Source organism: Convolutriloba macropyga, unplaced genomic scaffold (genome assembly GCF_964194025.1).
Source record: "Convolutriloba macropyga unplaced genomic scaffold, txConMacr16.3 SCAFFOLD_2061, whole genome shotgun sequence".
Lineage (NCBI taxonomy): Eukaryota > Metazoa > Xenacoelomorpha > Acoela > Convolutidae > Convolutriloba > Convolutriloba macropyga.
Genome location: NW_027451391.1, coordinates 12,462 through 35,571, shown reverse-complemented (window position 1 = coordinate 35,571; position 23,110 = coordinate 12,462). Strand labels below are relative to the sequence as shown.

The window sequence follows — 23,110 nt, the reverse complement described above, 5'->3', positions numbered from 1 at the left end:
TTGTGGTCAATTTTGATGCAAATAAAAAAAATATAGAATATCAATATTGAATATTGATAAACCGTACTGTCAGGCATAAAACCGTCCAATTTACCGGATTACCGTTCCGTAATCAAAAATTTTCAAAAAATTGACCAAAAGTGGAAAAAATTGGACAAAGGCAAAAAATTTGACAAATTTGTCAAAAAATTATTTTTCTCATCAAGAAGGTTCGTAAATTGAGTGAAACTCAATAACCACAAAAAAATTGTAAAAATTTTTACAACCTCCGGCCAACAAAAAAATTGAAACAGAGAAAATCGAAACCCTATAAATTTTTCTCGTCGCTCGTTTATGTGCCGTTTCGTCCGCGTCCTTTTCGCTCTTTAACTTTCCAATTCTTCGTGTTCCGTTTTTTTTCTCAATAACGTTGCTCTCCCAAAACTTCGCTTTTCGTTTTCTTCGCTACTTTTCCCGATTTTTGATGTAGTATGTCATATGTGATGATGTATGTTGTTGTTTTTGCTGTAGAAAGTTGAGTATGCTAGTATGCTGGTTTGTTGTTTAGGTCTTATAGCTTTCTAGGGTGTGACTTAAGTTTATTCTCGAGTTACGGCTGGATTGTCCTTTGACTTTTCAACTTTACTAATTTACTAGCCCTTCTGTTGTAGTATATTGATTTTGCTGCTGTATGTTTGTGTGTACCTGTACGATTGCTAGTTGGTTTGGTCCTGTTGCCTTCTAGGGTGTGACTTAAGTTTATTCTCGAGTTACGGCTGGATTGTTTCCCGACTTTTCCAACTATCTTAGTCTACAAACACACTATTATAGTTTATTCAATTTTGCTGTAGTTTGTTTAATAACGTTAGTATGCTGATTGTTTGTTACGGTTTGGGTTTTGCTAGGATGTGACTTAAGTTTATTCTGGAGTTACGGCTAGTAATTTTCTCAACATTTTCATCCTTTTAGTGTACTACTTAATTGTCGTAAATTAGTTTGTCGTTAAATTTGTCGTTATAGCCACATAATGAGCTATGTTAGATTGTTTTGCAGTAGCTTCTCACCTTCTTCCTAGGGTGTGACTTAAGTTTGTTCTGGAGTTACGGCTAGGTTGGTCGGTTGAGATGTTGCTGTGGTATGCTAACATAGTTCTTTCCAACCTCATTTCCCGCCCGTTCTTTCCCGCCGTCCCGTTTCGTTGCGTTGCGGGTTTTTCACCCGCTTTCCCGCACGTCCCGTTTCCGTTCCGTTGCGCACCGCTCGCTCGACTTCTCGTCTGTTCCGTTCCCGTTGCGTCGCGCGTTGCTCGTCCGACTTCCCGTCCGTCAAGTTTCCGTTTCGTCGCGCGTTCCTCGCTCGACTTCCCGTGTGTCCTTTGTCTCCCTCTGCGTTGAGCGCATAGCGTTCAGCGCTCCACTTCTGTTTTTGTCGGGCACTGGGTGCTCGACGACATTTTCTGCTCTTTGGGCGGTTTGTTTTACAGACTGTCTACAGTGTGCTGTGTTTGGTGTCTTTTGCGTTGGGTTTAGTTTGCGTGGGTTTGATTTGTTTGGAGTGTGCTTATAAAAGATAACCGTGTGCAGTGGTATTTGGAACTAATAACATCGTGAAGTCTAATAGTCTTGATCAAAAAGTCAAAAAGTTGTACGCTGCCAGGTCAAAGCGTGAAGCTGAATTGCATGCTATACATGAAGACATCCTTCATTGTATAAATAGTCAAAGTAGGCGAGTGAAAGTTGAACGCCTAGTAACAAAGTGCAACGAAGCATTTATGACTGTTGTAGATAAAAATGAGGACCTGATTGCATTTGCTGGAAAAACGGAGGATCCAAGTGCACTTGTTCCTTCATTAGAGTCTTACTTGGAGGCAATGACAACTAAGAACGACAAGATACTCGCTTCAGCAGGAAACTACATCAATTTTGCTGATGATAAAGTGAGTGAGTTCCAGGAACCAAGGGCTTCCATTCGTTCTAGACTTCCCTCACTGATGACTTCATCAAAAACATCTAGTCAGCGTAAACATGATTATGTAATCGCTAAAGTGAAGCGCGAAGAAATTGAAAAACAGAATGAGGCAGCCATTCGCCTTGCTAAACAGAAAAAACAAATGGAAATAGATGAACTGGAGGAAAACAACAGGAAACGGTTGGCAGAGGCAACTCTACAAGAATTTGAATTGCTGAATGCCGTTTCTAAAGGTAGCCAATCTGAAACAACTGCAAGTGCTAGGAACTCAATGAGAAGTGAAAAGGCTGTCCAAGACTGGATCAACACTTCACTTGCTTTAAGTTTTCACAATGTTGAGAAAACTAGTGAACCAGAGGTTACGATTGACCCTCCAGAATGCCTTAGCCACAACAACGGCCAAACAGTGGAAGATCAGAACACTGAAAATTCAAGGCATTCTATTCCAAAAAATTGTCGAGGCAATTACATTTTAAGCAATGAGACCTTGCAGCAACTCGACCCCTATTACACCCCACCTGAAAATTTTTTGGCTGCTGCTAACACACAGGCGTTGTACCAGGCGCACCTAAGGGCGCAAATGGATCAAACAGGCCAAAAAGGCATGGCGCTTCCAAGCATAACTAACCAAGGAACCGCGGATAGTCAGCCGCCTTCTGTACACGCCCCAGGGGCTTCTTCACCACCCATTCAACAGCCCATTCCACCACAGCCGTTCGCACCGCAAGAAAATCAGAATAATGCAACAGAGTTATTTCCAAACGCACAACTTCAAATTTCACAATCCAGGGGACCTGAAACGTCAAGTCTGCCCAAGAATAATTCGGCCCATCAAATATGCTCCCGACAACAAATTAATTTTGTCCCCCGAGCGCCAAACGCCACTCTTCCTCCTTTTCCGACAACAAATCATCCAGCCCCCGCAATAAACGTTCCCCTGCACCCAAGCGCCCCACCAAGTCCAAACATTCAACAGCACAACTCCGAACCCGCTCATCCTAACGTCCTTCCCATTCACAACCCAGTCTTCGCACCTAACCTCACTGCTCCCATCCCACACGCCCCTTTGATTAACCAACCTCTCGTCAACAACAATTTTCAGAATAGTAATGACCGCGTACACAAAGTTGTACGTTCTGTTGCTCCTCCTTTCCCAAATATGCCCAATATCCCTCTTGGCCAAAGTTTTGTGCCAAATATGAGTCATTGGCGTTTTCCGCAGCACAGACCGTCATTAGTTAACCAAGACATCACTACCGTAAATAATGTTGCTCCAAATGTACAGGCACACATTGCACCATCAGTTTCTAATTTTCCACAACAAAAATATTCGAATTCACCCCTTTTGATTGATATGCAATCACCATCCGGCACACATCAGGAAAACCCGATTGCAACTACAAGTAATATTGTACCTGGTCTGGCCACTCCGGTTTTTCAGCCAACATACCCTTATGTTGGGCCCACTCCGTTGAGTTGGAGTGGTCCGCAGGTGTCTGCACCTGCCCCTCCGATACCGGACAATGCGTCATTGATTAAGGAGTTGGCTGACGCAATAAACAGCAAGAGAAATGACCCCTTGTCAGAATGGAAACTTGCTCAATATAATGGCGATCCATTACAATGGCACGAGTGGTATGGTCAATTCAAAAGCGCGATTGACTCGCAATCGCTAACTGATGACGTTAATATGACATACCTCAAAACCCTCGTCACCGGTAAAGCAAAGATTGCAATCACCGAGTTTGCTTACTGTGGTTTAATGTACAAGGATGCACTGAGGACTTTAGAACGTAAATTTGGCCAGCCACAGGCAGTCGTAAGTGCACACTTGGATAAACTAAGCAATTTTCCGCCTCTCAAAATGCACAATAGTGATAACATCGTTAACTATTCTGCAGCCATATCCAGCCTCGTTGGGGTTTTCAAGTCACTATCATATGATGCTGACTTGAAGAGCGCTTCCCTACTTAACCAAGCGGTACAGAAGTTACCACCAAACATGAAAGAGTCATGGTCACTCTTTACGGTTAAGAAGCACTGGGTTAAGCCTACCCTCCTTGACTTTAACGATTGGCTTAAAGAAAAGGCTGAGGCCCATGATCTTATGAAACAAAGCGCAACCAAGGCCAAACCTGAAGATAACATCACTTCAGTAACCAAGACCAAAACAGCCTCAAACGTGTTTGCATCAAATTCGCAACAGAGGGAAACAAAGAGGCAAATGCCATCTGCTTCCACAAATACTTACTTTCGATGCATTGTATGCAAAGGTAACCACCGGTTATGGGAGTGTCGAGTTTTCAAGGAAAAGACTCCAACCCAGAGAGCTAAGTTGGTGGCGGATAACAAACTTGCTTTTCGTGCTTACGGGACAAGCACTTATTCCGCCAGTGCCCTCAACCAAGAAAGTGCCGAGCAGAAGGGTGCAATAGTTCGCATAACACACTATTGCATGGAGCAGATAGGGTTTTCCCAACAAAACAGTCGACAAATTCCAATACCATTCAACCTTCTGGCAACACAGGTCAAAGTAAAGCAACTTCTAGTCAACTCCAGCCTAATAAGACCACAACAATGTCATCTGTTACTGATGTTAAGGGCTCCTTCAGGTGACTGAATTGCAGTTGGTCAAATCGTCCGGTTTAGATTCCAAGGCTTTAGTTTTGTGTGATACCGCCTGCAGTAACTCTTGGGTGGCCGGTAGTCTCGCAGATAGACTCGGTTTGCACGGTAAAGCACTAAAGCTAACTGTCAAGGGTATTAATACCGCAGAAGTAGTTGATACTAGGGTTGTTGAAGTCACTGTGAAACCAAGAGAACAACAAGATTTCGAACCATTCACCGTCAACCCTTTCGTTAAGGAGAGTCTGAACGTCGGCTCAGATATAATTAATGTACAGGCCCTGCAAGAGACTTACCCACACTTAGCAGTCCTTGATCCCGTGATATATTCCTATGAAGACATTGAGATGATACTCGGACAAGATGTCTATCATGCCATCCGCCCGTTAGAATACTTCTCTGCCGATGAGAAGCGTTCACCCGTTGCCGTACGCTTACCCATAGGTTGGGTCTTAAGCGGTCCGTTACCATCAAGTTCTTGTTTAACCTCAACGTGCTTTAAAGTGAATATCGAACATGACAATGAGTTAGCAAGTCAAGTAAAGTCATGGTACGACATTGAATCATTCGGGGCAAACAAGCAGGTCGACTCCAGATCTGCAGCAGACGCAAGGGCTCACGAGATCCTTGAGAGTACCACCATACACAATGGCCTGAGATACGATGTCGGAATGCTGTGGGCAGCAGACAACACCAAGCTCCCAAATAATTACTTCTCATCCCTTGTGCAACTAAAATCTCTCGAAAAACGTTTGGCCAAGGATGAAGACCTCAGAGAGAAGTATACTAGTACTATCAAGGAAGACCTAAATAAGGGGTATGTAATTGAGGTTCCGGACGCTCACAAGGTTGAGGGCCGGTCTGATAAAGAGTGGTACCTACCCCACCATCCGGTTTTAAACCCGAACAAACCGGGTAAGGTGCGTAGGGTGCTCAATGGAGCAGCAAAATTTCATGGCGCCTCACTGAATAAATCTTTGCTCACTGGCCCTGATCTGCTCCAAAACCTTATTTACGTACTTCTTCGCTTCCGACAACATCCATATGCCGTTTCTGCCGACATCGAGGGAATGTTTCTACAGGTTGGTGTATTACCATCAGATCACCCATCACTTCGCTTTCTGTGGCGGGAGGACCCCACAACTAACGTTGTAGTGTATCAATATACGCGCCATATATTCGGGGCTAAAGACTCACCCACATGCGCCAACTATGCACTGCAACGCACTGCGAGAGACAATGCCAAGTTTTAACCCGAAGCTGCAAAAGCCGTCCTTGAAAACTTTTACATGGACGATTACCTTGACTCAGTGGAGTCTCCTGAGAAAGCCATCAATAGATCGAAGGAATTGGTACATCTTCTCCATCTCGGTGGGTTCAAGCTTACAAAGTTTGTAAGCAATGTGCCAGATCTAGCTGATCGAATTGATGGTTCTCCTCAATCTACTGAGCCCAAGGTTATTGTTTCATGTCAAGAGGATTCATCGCACGTGCTTGGGTTAAAATGGGATCACACTAATGACACTTTAGTTGTGAGTCGGGGTACAAGCTGCGCTAACACCAAGTCCCTCACGCAACGCTTGGTCCTAAGTCTTGTCTCGAAAGTCTTTGACCCCATTGGTCTTGTCGCACCGTTTACCGTCGGTGCGCGACTGCTCTTAAAAGACATCTGGCGTGTCACAGGACAGCAATGGGATGACGAGCTCCCACAGGACATGGTTCAAAGATTTTTGGTCTGGAGTGCGGACTTACAAAGCTTGAAAACATCAAAATTCCTCGAAGTTACTTTAGTGGACTCTTTGATAATACAGAGTTGCATATGTTCGGTGACAGTTCTCAGGATATTTTTAGTGCCGTCGCATTTCTTCGAGCCCGAGTAACAACCCCTACGGGCAAGATAAAAACAGAGCTTGCGTTTGTTTTGGGGAAAGCGCGCGTGGCACCAATGAAAGTAATGACTGTCCCTAAACTGGAATTGAAAGCAGCTCTACTTGCCGCTCGGCTGAAGAACGAAATTATTCAGGCACTTACTGTAACTGTTAACCAAGCATTCATGTGGACAGACAGCACGACCGTTCTTCAGTGGATAAACTCTAATGAAAAGCAACCAATCTTTGTTGCAAACCGCGTTTGTGAAATTTTGGAGTATACCAGCGTTGACCAATGGAACCACGTCGCAACTAAGGATAATCCAGCTGACGCTGGCACGCGTGGAATGTCCGCTGAGGTTTTGCAACTAAGCAGTTGGGTCAACGGTCCACATTTCTTATCTAACTCAAGTTTCCCTTTCGTAACGAACAAAGACGTCATTAATAACATCAAACTTGGCGTCAACCAAGCAGTCATCATAGAAGACACTGTCTCTCTCGCTACATCTGTTATAAAACAGACAACTCCCGTTCCGTCGTTATTCCCATTTGATATGTTTAGTTCTTATCAAAAGTACTAGCGCATTGCCGCATACGTTCTCCGGCTTTTGCCGAAGCATGCCGGCTACCGTAACCCCGATGGTAGCATTACTGACCCTACTGAGCTTGACGAAGCCGAGCGTCATCTACAGTACTTGGTGCAAGGAGAGTCTTTTGAAGCCGAAAGAAAAGATCTTCTTGACAATAAATTCGTTAAACGGAGTAGCCGAATTGTTCCACATTCACCGTTTATTAGTCCAAACGGGCTAATCCGTTCCACGAGCCGCATCAAGCGGTTAACTGAAGTTGGGTTTAATGTGAAGTACCCAATCATCTTAGATGCACGTCATCCGTTTGTAAAACTGTTCCTTGAACACACGCACGTAAAGCATTACCATCAGGGCGTTGAATACCTAAGATCAATTGTGCAGGAACACTACACAGTACTGAAACTAAGATCATCCTTGCGTTCCATCAAAGCACACTGCCTGAGATGCCGAGAATTCCAAGCTGTAACTATGCAACCAATCATGTCTGACTTACCTAAGGAGAGACTTGCTTACCAGTCTCCTCCCTTCACGAACACTGGCGTTGACTACTTTGGGCCATTCTATGTTACTGTCCGCCGTACCACTGAGAAAAGGTGGGGCTTCCTCTTCACCTGTCTCACTACTCGCGCTGTCCATGTCAAGATAGTTACATCCATGGACACCAGTTCTTGTGTTATGGGAGTTGAGCGGTTTGTGTCACGTAGGCGTACGCCTGCCATGATTTGGTCAGACAATGGAACTAACTTTATTGGAGCGGAGAAAGAACTCCGAGAAAGTATTGAGAAGTGGAACGTTGTCAACATTGCAGCTGAGATCGCTCACAAAGGTATAAAGTGGAGATTCAATCCACCCAGCGCACCACATCAAGGTGGTATCTGGGAGAGGTTGGTACGCAGCTTCAAACGCGTGTTGTATACGATTCTTGGCATGCGTCGCTTCACGGATGAGGTACTGCATACTACCTTTTGTCTCGTGGAGAATGCTCTCAATTCGCGTCCATTAACACCCGTAAGCGCCGATCCGTGCGATTTGAACGCTTTAACGCCTAACCATTTTCTTTTAGGAGAATACTCTCTCGGTATTCCGTCTGTTGTTGGCAATAATGAGCTTGACCATCGTAAACGCTACGCCCGTGCGCAGTCGTACGCTAATGCGATCTGGTCCCGTTGGGCTCACGAGATCCTTGAGAGTACCACCATACACAATGGCCTGAGATACGATGTCGGAATGCTGTGGGCAGCAGACAACACCAAGCTCCCAAATAATTACTTCTCATCCCTTGTGCAACTAAAATCTCTCGAAAAACGTTTGGCCAAGGATGAAGACCTCAGAGAGAAGTATACTAGTACTATCAAGGAAGACCTAAATAAGGGGTATGTAATTGAGGTTCCGGACGCTCACAAGGTTGAGAGCCGGTCTGATAAAGAGTGGTACCTACCCCACCATCCGGTTTTAAACCCGAACAAACCGGGTAAGGTGCGTAGGGTGCTCAATGGAGCAGCAAAATTTCATGGCGCCTCACTGAATAAATCTTTGCTCACTGGCCCTGATCTGCTCCAAAACCTTATTTACGTACTTCTTCGCTTCCGACAACATCCATATGCCGTTTCTGCCGACATCGAGGGAATGTTTCTACAGGTTGGTGTATTACCATCAGATCAACCATCACTTCGCTTTCTGTGGCGGGAGGACCCCACAACTAACGTTGTAGTGTATCAATATACGCGCCATATATTCGGGGCTAAAGACTCACCCACATGCGCCAACTATGCACTGCAACGCACTGCGAGAGACAATGCCAAGTTTTACCCCGAAGCTGCAAAAGCCGTCCTTGAAAACTTTTACATGGACGATTACCTTGACTCAGTGGAGTCTCCTGAGAAAGCCATCAATAGATCGAAGGAATTGGTACATCTTCTCCATCTCGGTGGGTTCAAGCTTACAAAGTTTGTAAGCAATGTGCCAGATCTAGCTGATCGAATTGATGGTTCTCCTCAATCTCTTTGGACTCTTTGATAATACAGAGTTGCATATGTTCGGTGACAGTTCTCAGGATTTTTTTTAGTGCCGTCGCATTTCTTCGAGCCCGAGTAACAACCCCTACGGGCAAGATAAAAACAGAGCTTGCGTTTGTTTTGGGGAAAACGCGCGTGGCACCAATGAAATTAATGACTGTCCCTAAACTGGAATTGAAAGCAGCTCTACTTGCCGCTCGGCTGAAGAACGAAATTATTCAGGCACTTACTGTAACTGTTAACCAAGCATTCATGTGGACAGACAGCACGACCGTTCTTCAGTGGATAAACTCTAATGAAAAGCAACCAATCTTTGTTGCAAACCGCGTTTCTGAAATTTTGGAGTATACCAGCGTTGACCAATGGAACCACGTCGCAACTAAGGATAATCCAGCTGACGCTGGCACGCGTGGAATGTCCGCTGAGGTTTTGCAACTAAGCAGTTGGGTCAATGGTCCACATTTCTTATCTAACTCAAGTTTCCCTTTCGTACCGAACAAAGACGTCATTAATAACATCAAACTTGGCGTCAACCAAGCAGTCATCATAGAAGACTCTGTCTCTCTCGCTACATCTGTTATAAAACAGACAACTCCCGTTCCGTCGTTATTCCCATTTGATAAGTTTAGTTCTTATCAAAAGTACTAGCGCATTGCCGCATACGTTCTCCGGCTTTTGACGAAGCATGCCGGCTACCGTAACCCCGATGGTAGCATTTCTGACCCTACTGAGCTTGACGAAGCCGAGCGTCATCTACAGTACTTGGTGCAAGGAGAGTCTTTTGAAGCCGAAAGAAAAGATCTTCTTGACAATAAATTCGTTAAACGGAGTAGCCGAATTGTTCCACATTCACCGTTTATTAGTCCAAACGGGCTAATCCGTTCCACGAGCCGCATCAAGCGGTTAACTGAAGTTGGGTTTAATGTGAAGTACCCAATCATCTTAGATGCACGTCATCTGTTTGTAAAACTGTTCCTTGAACACACGCACGTAAAGCATTACCATCAGGGCGTTGAATACCTAAGATCAATTGTGCAGGAACACTACACAGTACTGAAACTAAGATCATCCTTGCGTTCCATCAAAGCACACTGCCTGAGATGCCGAGAATTCCAAGCTGTAACTATGCAACCAATCATGTCTGACTTACCTAAGGAGAGACTTGCTTACCAGTCTCCTCCCTTCACGAACACTGGCGTTGACTACTTTGGGCCATTCTATGTTACTGTCCGCCGTACCACTGAGAAAAGGTGGGGCTTCCTCTTCACCTGTCTCACTACTCGCGCTGTCCATGTCGAGATAGTTACATCCATGGACACCAGTTCTTGTGTTATGGGAGTTATGAGCGGTTTGTGTCACGTAGGCGTACGCCTGCCATGATTTGGTCAGACAATGGCACTAAATTTATTGGAGCGGAGAAAGAACTCCGAGAAAGTATTGAGAAGTGGAACGTTGTCAACATTGCAGCTGAGCTCGCTCACAAAGGTATAAAGTGGAGATTCAATCCACCCAGCGCACCACATCAAGGTGGTATCTGGGAGAGGTTGGTACGCAGCTTCAAACGCGTGTTGTATACGATTCTTGGCACGCGTCGCCTCACGGATGAGGTACTGCATACTACCTTTTGTCTCGTGGAGAATGCTCTCAATTCGCGTCCATTAACACCCGTAAGCGCCGATCCGTGCGATTTGAACGCTTTAACGCCCAACCATTTTCTTTTAGGAGAATACTCTACCGGTATTCCGTCTGTTGTTGGCAATAATGAGCTTGACCATCGTAAACGCTACGCCCGTGCGCAGTCGTACGCTAATGCGATCTGGTCCCGTTGGATCAAAGAGTACGTACCGACGCTGAACCGAAGCTCTAAGTGGCAGACGCCTGCCGAGCAACACCTTAAGACCGGTGACTTGGTTTGGATAGTTGAAGAAACCAACCCTAGGGGTTACTACCCAACCGCTCGGATTGTGGACTCCGTTACGGCTCCGATAGCGTCGCGCGCTCCGCCATTTTACGTACGCCGACCGGTTCACTCGTCCGCCCGCTTGTAAAACTTGTACCAGTTTTCCCAACATCTTCTTCCGGGCCGGACGATGTTACGAAGTAAATAAGTAAGCGAGATATTATCAGCCAATCAGAATCGAGTATTTCTAAACTTTAAAATAAGATTTAAATACGTTCTAATATACGTAGAAAGTTCCGAAAAAGTTCATTTAACCTAATTTTAAGTAAATATAACCACTATATGTATCGATTAAGCTGGTTTTCGGCTTAATATTTTTAGGTTTTCTAGACAACTGCCGATTGAATACGAATTGATTTGACGTCAATAACATCCGACAAAAAACCAGTAAAAGAGCATCGAAAAAACCTTGCCGTCTAAGTATCACTTGTGGCTTTGTACGTCTTAATGCTAATACGTTACTTGATATGGCTTACTTGCTTATTATAGCAAATTGAATCTTCGAAAGAGTGGTTTTCACCTTTAATAGAAGTGATGTATTCATTTAATAATTCATTTCTTTAAAAATAATCAAACATTTTCTGCGTTCATGGGTTTATTTTAATACTTAGAATTGGAATAGAGACGGTCTCAGCGACCATTTTTTGGCGCTTTAATGTTGCACAACTATGATAAGAACTGATTTCATTGGCTTTCTTAGGCGCTTTTTTGTTAAGGGCTAGGTAAGGAAACAAAAGAATGTTATCCACGTTGTTATTTGTCTTGCATGATCTTGCAAAAGGATGTTAATTTTTCAAAGAATTGTCCAGTGTGCAGAAAAAATAATCTTGCAAGACTACAATCCTGATTCGTCTGGAGGAGGGTACAAAAAATGAAACCAGCCAAAATTTGATTTCAATTTGGTCTATTATGTTTTATGATCACCATTGCCTTCGAGATTACTTGGAGAGTTTGAAAAAAGTCAACTATACAAAAAACTGAACAGCTGGTCGCTATGGTCCCTGTTGTTCAGACCAGAGGCCAATTTTTTCCGGTTGCATGATCAAAAGCATTTTGGTCTAGAAAGTTTCAGAAAACATTTGTAAAAAAAGTTGATCATCTGTTAGATCATCAAGTTCGGTATTCTATGCAATTATAGTAAAACAGTGCATTGGTTGTGAATTCGAAAAATGCAGCACCAGTTTTGCTGAGTAGCCTACTTTTCAGTTTATCATCGTTGTTGGATCATCAAGGTGCTATAAACTGTTTACCACATTTCCTTGTTGGTAACGTCATAATTATTTTTCCAAAAGGGTTTTAACATTTCCAAACATTATGCAGATAATGTGCTAGAGTGTTTATATTTTGAAACATTTTAGTTTTTGCGCAACGTTCAATTCCTTGCTTCAAAACTCCTTGAAGCGGTACCCTAGGCGAGATCGACACTTTATGAAAAGAACCAAAAAGTCAAGGGGACATAAATTATCTTCTTTAGGTGTAAATATAGGTATGTAATTTTCGGGCATTCGTCAGAGCCAATACAAAGTGTTTTTATTTTCCATTTTGGTTAGAGACAGTGTTTTCATGAAATTTTCAAGACTCGCTGAACGGATGATGAAACGTGCCAATAATTTGAAGTATGCGTGTTTCACAAATATACAGGAAACTCTATTCTTATTCGAACATCAATTTTAAGATATTCAGCTTTGAGAAAATTAATTAGACCTGGCGTTTTGTGTTATCACCAAACGTTCTTAAAGGTCATAAATGCTACAAAAATATTTATCAAAAGAAAATAGCCTTCATGAAAAATGCATTTTCATTTCCCTTGTACTGAGCATCTGGTCTTAATCAGTACTGATTCAAGTTTTAAATCTTGGTAAGTCTTGATACAAAAGTCTAGACTTGACAAGTCATGAGCAAGCCTTTGCGAAGACTTGACAAGTCTTGTGCAAGTCGTGGCCAACATTTCACAAGTCTAGGGGGAAGTCTTGAGCAGAGTTTTTTTTCTTTTATTCCTTTCGTTTCGTAACTATAGAAGGCCGCTTCTTGCGTTGGCTCGCCTTAGAAGTCTCCAAAGTAAAAAAACACAATACAAAAAAGCACTACTACAAACTTCACTTAATTGAGGAGAAAACAAAATTTGATATTGCCCGAAGATACCAGTCATTGCCACTTTTTTCTGCTCATTGAAAAAAAAACAGTTCCGGAAACATATAGGGCGTTTTATATTGGCATATGCTCAATTCAGAAATAGCTTGGTCAGATTAACAAATTTGTAGCAAACTTTTACGCGGTTTTGCTATTTTTGAAATGCATTAATTATAAATAGTTTCTTCTTAAAACTCTATTTTGCTCATTAACTGCTCAATAATCAAGACTTGTCAGGTCTTGGTCAAGACTTAAATCAGGACTTGTCAAGTCTTGGCCAAGACTTGACTTAGACTCGACAAATCTTGAGCAAGTCTTGACATGTCTTCATAAGTCTAAAGACTAGAGATAAGGCGTGATTTGTCAATTCCTGACTTGTATTTCGCCTGAGAAGTACTGATCAAGACATGAAATTCGATCCGGGCCGCCAACATTCACATCATGTGAGATTCCGGCAAAAATCTTCTTTTGAATCTGCTTGCAAAATTCTTACAAAATTTGAATCTATTCAGGGCCAGCGTTACCAAAAATGGCGAAATGTCCTATGAGATGAACTGAAAAAGTGTGCTTGTTACCTTTCCTAGATCTCTCTCGAATGAATTATCCGAGACATTTTCCAGGTCAAAGTTGGGGTAGCAAGGAATAATCATATGTTCTTCATCTTCAGCCACTCTGTCCCAACAGCAAATACAATGTTTGAAACCGTTCACACGCTTGTTGTGAATAACTATATACACAAAAGAAACTGTTTCCCTTGAACTGGAAAATATACGAATTAATTTAGTAAAATTTACTACAAAAAGGTAACTCATGTTTAAATTAGCTCAGTTGATGCAAAAATTTATTCAAAATAAGGTTCAGATACAACATTGCCCTAACTTTATCCTAAATCGATTTACGATAGCATTTAACTTTAATTTGTTTCGGTGAGAAAACACTTCTACAAATCACTCGCAGCTTTTTTTTTCAGATTAAGTATCCGATAGCTATCATCAAACGAGTTATACATGATACTTTCATTTGAGGGGAATCAACTAGTTGAACCTAAACCGAAATGAGTTTTTAGCGATCTATCAGCTGCGGTTTATACGTAACTTTTACTTTGACTACAAGAAACAGTTTCTCTCCTAAACAAGCCGTGAGAAACGTCGATTCAATGAGGAACAGGTAAAATAAACAAATAGCCAGGTATTGGCACGCATAATTGACTGCAGGATATTTTGAAAAGGATCCGATGGTAAATGCCAACATGCTAGTTAAGTCCGACATGAAAATTGAGGTAAAAGATTTTTCAATAGCCTTTGCTGTCCGCTCAACTGGGTCCAAAATGTGGGTGTTGTCGCAAGCCCAAGATCTGATCAGAATAAGCCCGGAGTCTAAAAGTGAATGCAATATTTACTCCTAGCTCTTGCAAATACAACCATGCCGATATTTCTCGTTACACCCTCATCAAATTATGACCTTTCCTAAATGCTACAACTCCTCGGGAACTGGGAATTAAGTACATTATTACAGCCTTATTTATTTTTTGTTCAGCCAATTTTTGGCTGACCATATCTTTTGTGAAGAGATACAAAAGTGTTATTATTGAAAAGCTCTCAAAAAGGTTAATCGACTGTTAGAGAGAATTAATCACAACTCATTTTGATTTTCTCTGAGAAAAATTCTAGGTTTTTGAAAAAAATTACTTTTTGACAAGTTTTCGTAACGGGTTTGATAACTAGGGCAATGCGAAGTCCGCAAGAGCAGATTCAGTAGCTTTTTATTACTAGACTGCAAAAAAAAACGAAATTTTTGCACACAAAAAATTTTTTCATCTTGTCTGTTTTTAGAGCGTAGAGTTACATGTGCTGGTGATGCCAACTTTATAGAAGTAGTAGCCGATTTTGTTTATTCCAAGTTTTAAAGGCATTTTTTGTCAATTTTCGAGTTTTTTTACATTTACGGGCAAATCAGAACTGATAGCATTGACGTGATTTATTGTTCAGATTTTAACACAATATTGGTTTGGACGCCATTTAGCTTCAAAAAATTTTTCAACATGTAAGTAATTTGTTTTCATTTCTTCAAAATTTTAATCAATTTTATTTGGTCTTTGAAGGCGATCCGGTCTCCTATATATCTTCAACCAGGTTTTTGATAGTGTGCGAATTAGTTGTTTTGAGGATTTTGGCTCAAAAAAAATTAAATTTGGAGATCTACAAGCTTCATTGTCATATCAGTTAGGCAACACAGCTTTTTTCAAGTTTTTCGTTGAAAACTTTCATCAGTTTTGTATTTTCAACAACTTTCAGGAAGCCAAATAGTTTTCTTCGGACTTGGAGCTTGGTCCACCGTACAAATAAGTCGTAAAAAGTTGATTCTGTCGTCCTAATCGCTAGGAGAGTCTAATTTTTTAATACAAATATCAAGTTTCTTTAAAGATTTTTGTTGAATTCGCCGTCTTCTTCTTGTCTCCTATATGTCCAGCCAGATTTCTCTTACATGACAAATCTTTAGTTTCCCCTTTTGCCCTTTTGTGCAATTGTGACTGTTAAATTTTTTCTTTACCCTAATACGAAACGAGTCAACAATTTAAATGCCTACAATTGTTTTTTTCTCTTTTTGGCTTTTTTACTTTTTTTTTGTTTTTGGCTCGTAATGTTCAATTATTTACACTGTTCACCGTTCGAGGGGTTGAAAATTATATGCGACGGCACACTAACAATTCTCGTTGTCCACATAAGGAGCAAATCAGACTCAAACTCCGCAAAGCTTTGGACAGTCGAAAAACAGCGCTCAACGTATCAAAAGGAGCTGATTTTTAAAATAAATAGCAAACAAAATCTGTTAACATTCACATTTCGTGATTTGCTGTACCATAAAGACAGATCTGATTATTAAGCTCATGAAAAATTAGTACCTTTACCCAGTGAGTAAATTATGGGCTCTTAAAAACTACTAGAAAATTCAGAGAACATTTTCCCCTAAAGTGATAATTCACTGTATATAGTTATAGCTATATCTGAGAATCATAGTTGTCATTAATGTCAAAATAAGGTAAAAAAAAATGTAACTGACCGATTCCGACTCCAAGAATAATGAAAGGTGATAAAGAGACCAGAGCAATGAACGGTATTCCCAACAGTATCCCCGTAATGAGCCCATTGCCGATAGCCATGAAGGTGCTGAGAATGACCGCTATGGCAAGAGAACTTCGCGAATGGACCATACTATTGAATAATATGAATGCTCTTAGCTCTTATAGCTTAAGAAAAATTTATCTCAAAAATGTTGACTACTTGAATAACGCATTCAACCAATTTTTATCACCTTTCAACCTCGCCCAGCAAAGGGGAACCCAAATTTAACACAACACTATTTCCATCCAAACTGCTAACTTTTAAATACTCGGTATATTCAAATCATCAAATGGTTCTTGTTCTTGGGGACCATGCAATCGACCGAAATTGGCATTACTCAACCATACGGAAAGCAGAGAACCATTCAACCAAGCGGGAAAAATAGAGCACTTATATTACTAAAACAGGAGCAGCAGCCCCGCTTATGAAGCAGGGTTGTCTTAAGTTGCCAGGACAGATACAAATTATATGCTTAATGATTTCTGTGAACAAGATTTATTTTTGATGCAGATCTGAAGCTCTCGACTATATCAGGAAAACTTTCTTGCTGTAACAAAAACTTCAAAAAATTAGTGTTCAAATTCATCAGAACTAATAAAAATCCTTTTTTTCTGACTATTAAATATGTAAAAACTTAGTTATTTGCAGGAGAACGATTAGGAAAACTCATTTAACTTTTTTGAAATGTAGACTTCGCGCTTGTATTTTGAATGATAATCAAATTTGTGTAAAAAAAGGCAGTTTTGCTCAATCTAGGCCAATTTCAACTGTGTGTCCATTAAAGTTCTCTGGTCTCTCGAAAAGGTCTACTACACCACCAGGATGAAATTTTAGCTTCGAACGTTATTTGTCACTAGTAGAGAGCAGACAAAATTAGAGTGGTCTAGTATACGTGTGTAAAGAGTGTATCTTTGAATTGCTAATTGTTGAGGCCCGATAGTCATCCATTTTAGAATTATCACTTGAAGCCTGACTTTTTAACCACTGAAGTTCTAAGAAAAAAATTTAACCTTAACTTATCTTGGTCCTGGACCATGTATATAAAGGCAGTATTGCACCCCGACCTCTTCCTACTTCTAGATTTATAAAGTCTCTTCATATGCCGGTGACTAAATCTTGGCAGACCCTAACTGAGAGGTCGGCTTATGAAAAGACCGTAGTCAACTGATATTGGGTATGAAATGACTAATTCTTTACCTTGATGATCGGGGTTGACCTCGGATCGACTAATTTTTGTCAGAGTCGACATTAGGTGGACTAAATTTGGGCGTGGGTCGATCATGGGTCAACTAATGTGTGTCAAGGTCGGCCATGGGCCAAACGAGATGTGTCAGGTTTGACAGAGCCTCACACAATTTTTTTAGGGAAAAACTGTTCTAGCTTTTTACACGGTAAAAAACTTGTAAAAATAGTGAAATCTAATCGGAATAAGGAGGTCTTCAAATCAAGCCAAACCTTAGTTTTTACCCTGTGCGCTGGTAGTTTAAATAAAACACTTAATCGAATCTTTTATCGAGAATATTTCTCTCTCGTGTTAGTTTTAGATAGATATTTTCATGTTTTCACAGTTGGTCTTGAATTTGAGTTTGTTAGGGACCTCTTAGGGTGTTGGAATGGTCAATGAACCCTACCTTGGGCAACAAACTTAGCTTCAAAATTTTACATTCTTAGTGCAATTGGTGCTTTAATTGTATCTGTGGGTGCTTGAATGTCATATTTAAAGCGTCCCTAAACACGAAAAAAATGCAATTTAGATGTTGAAAAAAGACAAACATATGACAAGAACGTTGACCGACTATAATAGTGAATTAAAAAGACTTTGTGTCGACTTTTGTAGAGTGCTCGACATGTAATTGAGGTTGGGAAAGGTTCTACTTCTTTTCACCCCGATTCATTTAACCACGCATATTTTAACCCCGTATCTTTTAACCCCTCTATCATTTAACTCCGGGGTGAAATGGGGTGAAATGATAGAGGGGTTTAACTCCATAAAAATCGGGGCGAAGTGATAGAGGGGTTAAATGATAGAGGGTTTAAATGATGGAGGGGTGAAAAAATCGGGGTTAAAAAATAGGGGGTTAAATAAATAGGTGTGAAAAAGCGGGACACCGTTGGGAAATACCCCAAATTGACTTTATTGGTCTTTTAATAAGTCGAGGTCTAAACCTGGGGATCCAGGCCATATTGCAGCCCTAGAGGATAACAAACATAGACTATAGATGTAACAAGTAAACAGCACGTTAAAATCTATCCAAAAAAGAGCAGTCATATTGAAGAGGTCACTCCGTTCCTGTGTTTCCAATTGATGGCGATGCAAAATCCAAGCATGAACACAATAGTACATATGAACAAAGGCGTCTGAGCGGATACACTGTCGTCCACCTCTTTGAAAAAGTGTACGTGACTAAAGATGGGATAAAGCAAATCTGTTTCCTCATATCATCATCGCTTCCATTTTAATCAAATCGTGTCTATTAAATTACCGTTGTAGGTACCGTTATTTTTGTTGTTACCAGTAGTTATTATTCTGATTTCGGACTGCGATGTTCAACTTATCAGTCAGATATATTCGTTTATTATCGAAAACGCCAAAAGAGCGTTGATTTTATTTCTTTGCCTAAAATGGCTTTTTTGTCGAGGCAGATTTTGCCCACATATTGGTACCTGAAGATTATTGAATTACTGCCGTAGCAGATGTATCAAAAAACACAAACTGGACAAAGCAAAGCGATACAAGAAGAGAAGGAGATCTGTATCTACCAGGGAAGAAACCATATTCACAAAATGAAAATAATTCCATTTTTTTCACAATTGGACAATTGGGGCGAGATGTAGCAGCGCTACATACAACACAAAATTCAAACACAAAATCTTAGTATATGTCGAGATAGTGGATCAACCAATCAGGCTATGCCAGCTGGCAAGCAGTAGAAAAAAGCACTATTAAATGCAGTGAATTTGCATTAGCAGCACTTTGCGAGGATATAATTCGCTTGCTGGCGAATCAGTTCCCAAATCTCAGTAATAGCCGCGAACAACAACAAGCAACAAGCTCAGCTGAGCGCTGCAGCTAGATGCTTGGCGATATAGCTCGAGAAGTAAGAACTAATGCTTAGTTTATTTCCTCACATTAGCAATACACACAATTATGCGCTATATAAGATGGTGATGACTGTAACTAAGTACGTGTTTTCAAATTATTATCTCATTATCCGCTGAAAATTTCACTCTAAAATCGTCAACTCTGTATATAATTTAAACTTTTATTGTCGCTAGATTGCCTACGGTTTTCAAGATAGTGCAATATAAAATTTTGCTTGCAAAATCTTACACGATGAACTTTTGTAAGAATATTGCAAGATCATACAAGAGAAAGTTTTGGCCTCGACTAGGGATGCCAAAAATTCATTTTCAGTACATCAAATGTGATTTATTTCATCTTACCTTGGGAATGTTTTAATATCTTACATAGGCGATCGTCAAACCCGCGATAAGATCATAATTACTGTCCGATGCTAGGTAGTTATTGGCACATTTAAGATGCGAGAAAATTAATTCGAATTTGTGAGAGAATTCCTTTTTTACAATCCTAATACAGGAGCAATAGCATTTCAAAACGCCCGATTCCTCGTGTCATAGCCTTTCAGAACTGATTCATTAAACTCCAATAGACAATCGCTTAAGCAGTACTAGAATATAAAATTCTAAGTGTAAATTTATGCCTTATTTATGCCAAATGTTTGAGCAGTATGTACAGACAAAGTCATTTTTTCATGAATTTGTACTGGACATACTTATTCCGTTGATTTTTTTGGATCCGAGTAAAGTCATAGAAAATACGAAAGAAAATTCTGGAAACAAATTTGATTCTTCGACCGCAAGTGTGGTCCTCTGGAAAACGCCTCAACCTCAAATTGTAGAGAATAGCGACTAGGGTGAGGTAAAGGGGGATATTCCGATTTGAAACATAATCTACATTACTTCGAAATAATATAACTTTTAACTGTCATGGAACATCATTTCTGGCTTTGAGATTTGCAAGTGTCTCCCCCACCTGTACATCATTCTAGTCGTTATCATCTACTACTGCCGCAGCTAATCGTACATGGACTTTTTCTCAGCCGTATTCAATCGCACATGGAATATTTCTCAGCCGTAGTACTCGCATAAGGACTATTTCTCAACCGCAGGTACTCGTAGATGGATTATTTCTCAGTATGTAAACAGCATTTTTAGCATAAGTTCCGGCTGACAATAGATCAAGCATAATGTAAAACTGATCTGTGCAGGTTACATTTAGACTAAAATCAGATTAAGTTCAGATTAATTTCAGAGTAACTTTTTTGTATCTAATTTTTGCTATCATGTTTAAAATTCGACACGAACATAAGAAAGCTCAGAGAAAATTTGCAGTCTTGAAATTTTATCATTCAGTGTTGAAATTCGTTTAACTGAGCATCTGGGCGAATTTTGGTTACGCTTTCACCTATGTCGCCTTTGATTAGAAGAAAATTTGTTGACAAGTTAGGACATTTTGTAGCCAGGAAAAGTAAACAAGTTTTTCGAAGGCGCGAGAAGGAAATTAAGAATGCGTGTCATAGTTTTTATTATATCTTGGGTTAAATTTGTAAATTCATAAGCTCTTGATTGTAATTTTCAATAGGATTTTTTAAAATTTTAAATTCAATTAGAGTTTTCTTATAGAGCTTCAGTTGGCTAAGTAAAATGCGAAACTTTATTTGTTGTTCCCCACAGTAGACGCAATCTGGCCTATTTTTATGTCTGGGTGGTGATCTATCAAAACAACAAAATCAGTACTGATTGCATATCTTCCTTCTTATATTTTGCCAAATTTGTGACGAAAATTATTTTATTGAATCTTGTTGTATTCCAAGTATTTTACATCTTTTGCAATAAATTAAATATTATTTGCATAACGCGGTATTATCTCTTACGCTAACTAATAGAGCTTAAGGGCCCAAATTGTAACTAATGTTTTTTTTAAAATTTTTGTAGGGTTCTGTTTTGCCCCTTTCTGTTTCCCCTCTTTACGTTTTTAAGGTATGAGTGATTTGTTTTGTGGCAGTTCTTATTTTCTCCTCGGAGAACTTCAGTTATGAATATTACATATTTGTTCTTAGAATTTCCTGTGTCAAATAAAACGCAAGTGCACGCCTCACAATTTTTGCGCAAGTTTATGAAAAGAAAATTTTGTTCACATAGGAGTTGTGGAAGGAGAAAAGAGTATATTGGGAAAAAAGCCGAACGGCGTTAGAGGAAACAGGTTCCTGAAGACGCTCATTTTGCAGCATTCTAGAACATTCTGGTGTTTTAGAAGATATTCGTATGTCGTGAAGTCCCAATAAAAACCCACGTCACTGAAACAGAGCAAATTTCACTTCACTGAAACAGTGAGCAAAAAATTAATTCTCTGCTATTGCCTCTTCTAATACTCTATGCCCCCCAGGACAAAATATATCCAATGACATACCAATTCAATATGTATAAACTGCATTCGTTTGCGGGTTGCAAGCAGTATGCTCCCACTAACCCTCGGAGGTGCGGACAAAAAACTGAAAAGATTCTACTATCCAGGAGCAGGGCCCAGACTCATGATAAGTATTGAACAGACCGACATGGATCGCGGATAGAAGGTATGGTGCGACCCAAGTTGATAGACTGGACAATATAATTACTGTATATAACTTCTCTGCGTACTCTGGATAATAGAGCCAGACTAGTAGCATCGATTTCACACTCACTACATTGACACGACCTTTCCTCAAAGCTCCCGAATCCGCAATCACATCTTGTGACGTTACATCCAACCCGGTTGTCTCGGTGACTGTGTCCGTTAGTTTTGTGTTCATTGCAAATTCCTACAGAAAACGGCTTTCTCCAGTAAAACGCTTAGTTGTGGGTGACGCCTCTATGAAACGAGTCTTGGATTATATCTTTGTTTTAGCAACGCAATTTTAAGTTTTGCAAGATACTTATACGAATCAAATCCACCCAACACTTTTCCATTCTTTGATTTTTGCTGATTTTTGCATTCCTTTCTCTCTTTGCTAATTATTAGATGTGATATAGTCCAATGAGGCGAATTTGATATAGATGTGATATAGTCCAACCCGGGTGCTTACCCCCCTTGCAATCCCAACTCTTGCATCATTTCATTCCCGTTGGCGGCTCTTTGCAAGATGTAAGACTTTGGAGCCGCGTTTTTCTTAAAATTTATCCCATGGCAGCCCATTTAACACATAATTTTTTTGGGGGCAATTTGACCCGGGTATTGAAAAAAGACACATATATAAAAGGGTGACTTATAAAGAGACAAAGTTAATGAAATGGCACTTGCTTTCATTTCAAGGTCAAAGTTGCTGACAACTGAGTCGTTTCTGTCGCATATCCAGGGCTCAAAGCAACTCCCGTTCTTCTTCGCACAAGTGTAATGGCTCCAAACTATTTAGAAACTGCTTCCTTTCACAATTCTCAAAGCTCAACAGTTTGGTATCAAACTGCCGGTGCCAGTGATGAGATATTTTGTTCAGTCTTTCCGAGCATAAAAATGAGTGTCAATTTGTCTTTCTTTGTTTGAGGAAAAGTTGGCCTTTGTACTGGCATACACGGAATTAAAAACGATATTGCATGCTTATAACATAAACCGACTAACGTCGGAAAAATTGCTCTCGAATGACAGGCCGCGCAATTTAATTCAGGTGCTCTAGCCTCGATAAATTTTTCTTTATTGGGGCGAAAACATCAGACGACGGTGGAATTCGAACTCCGACCTCCTGATACCGACTATTTTACCTCGATGGAGGGTTTAAACTTGGCATCAAGTCTCTGACAA

At 40.5% G+C, this 23,110-nt stretch overlaps 1 protein-coding gene across 1 annotated transcript; it reads right to left on the bottom strand.

Moving 5' to 3' along the window:
• Positions 1–21,472: 21,472 nt before the first annotated feature.
• On the bottom strand, positions 21,473–22,731 carry LOC142356651 (uncharacterized). Its single transcript, XM_075408488.1, has 3 exons — positions 22,616–22,731; positions 21,976–22,136; positions 21,473–21,635 (listed from the first exon to the last, which is right to left on the bottom strand). Exons 1-3 carry the CDS (start codon positions 22,619–22,621, stop codon positions 21,473–21,475), a joined length of 330 nt encoding a protein of 109 aa, XP_075264603.1. The 5' UTR covers positions 22,622–22,731.
• Between the last annotated feature and the right edge of the window lie 379 nt (positions 22,732–23,110).

Bases quoted from the DNA above. Each gene is read 5' to 3' on its own strand.
- LOC142356651 (XM_075408488.1), bottom strand. The intron at 21,636-21,975 runs GTACGCAGAGAA...GCTCTGTTTCAG, and splicing joins GTCTGGCTCTATTATCCAGA to TGACGTGGGTTTTTATTGGG.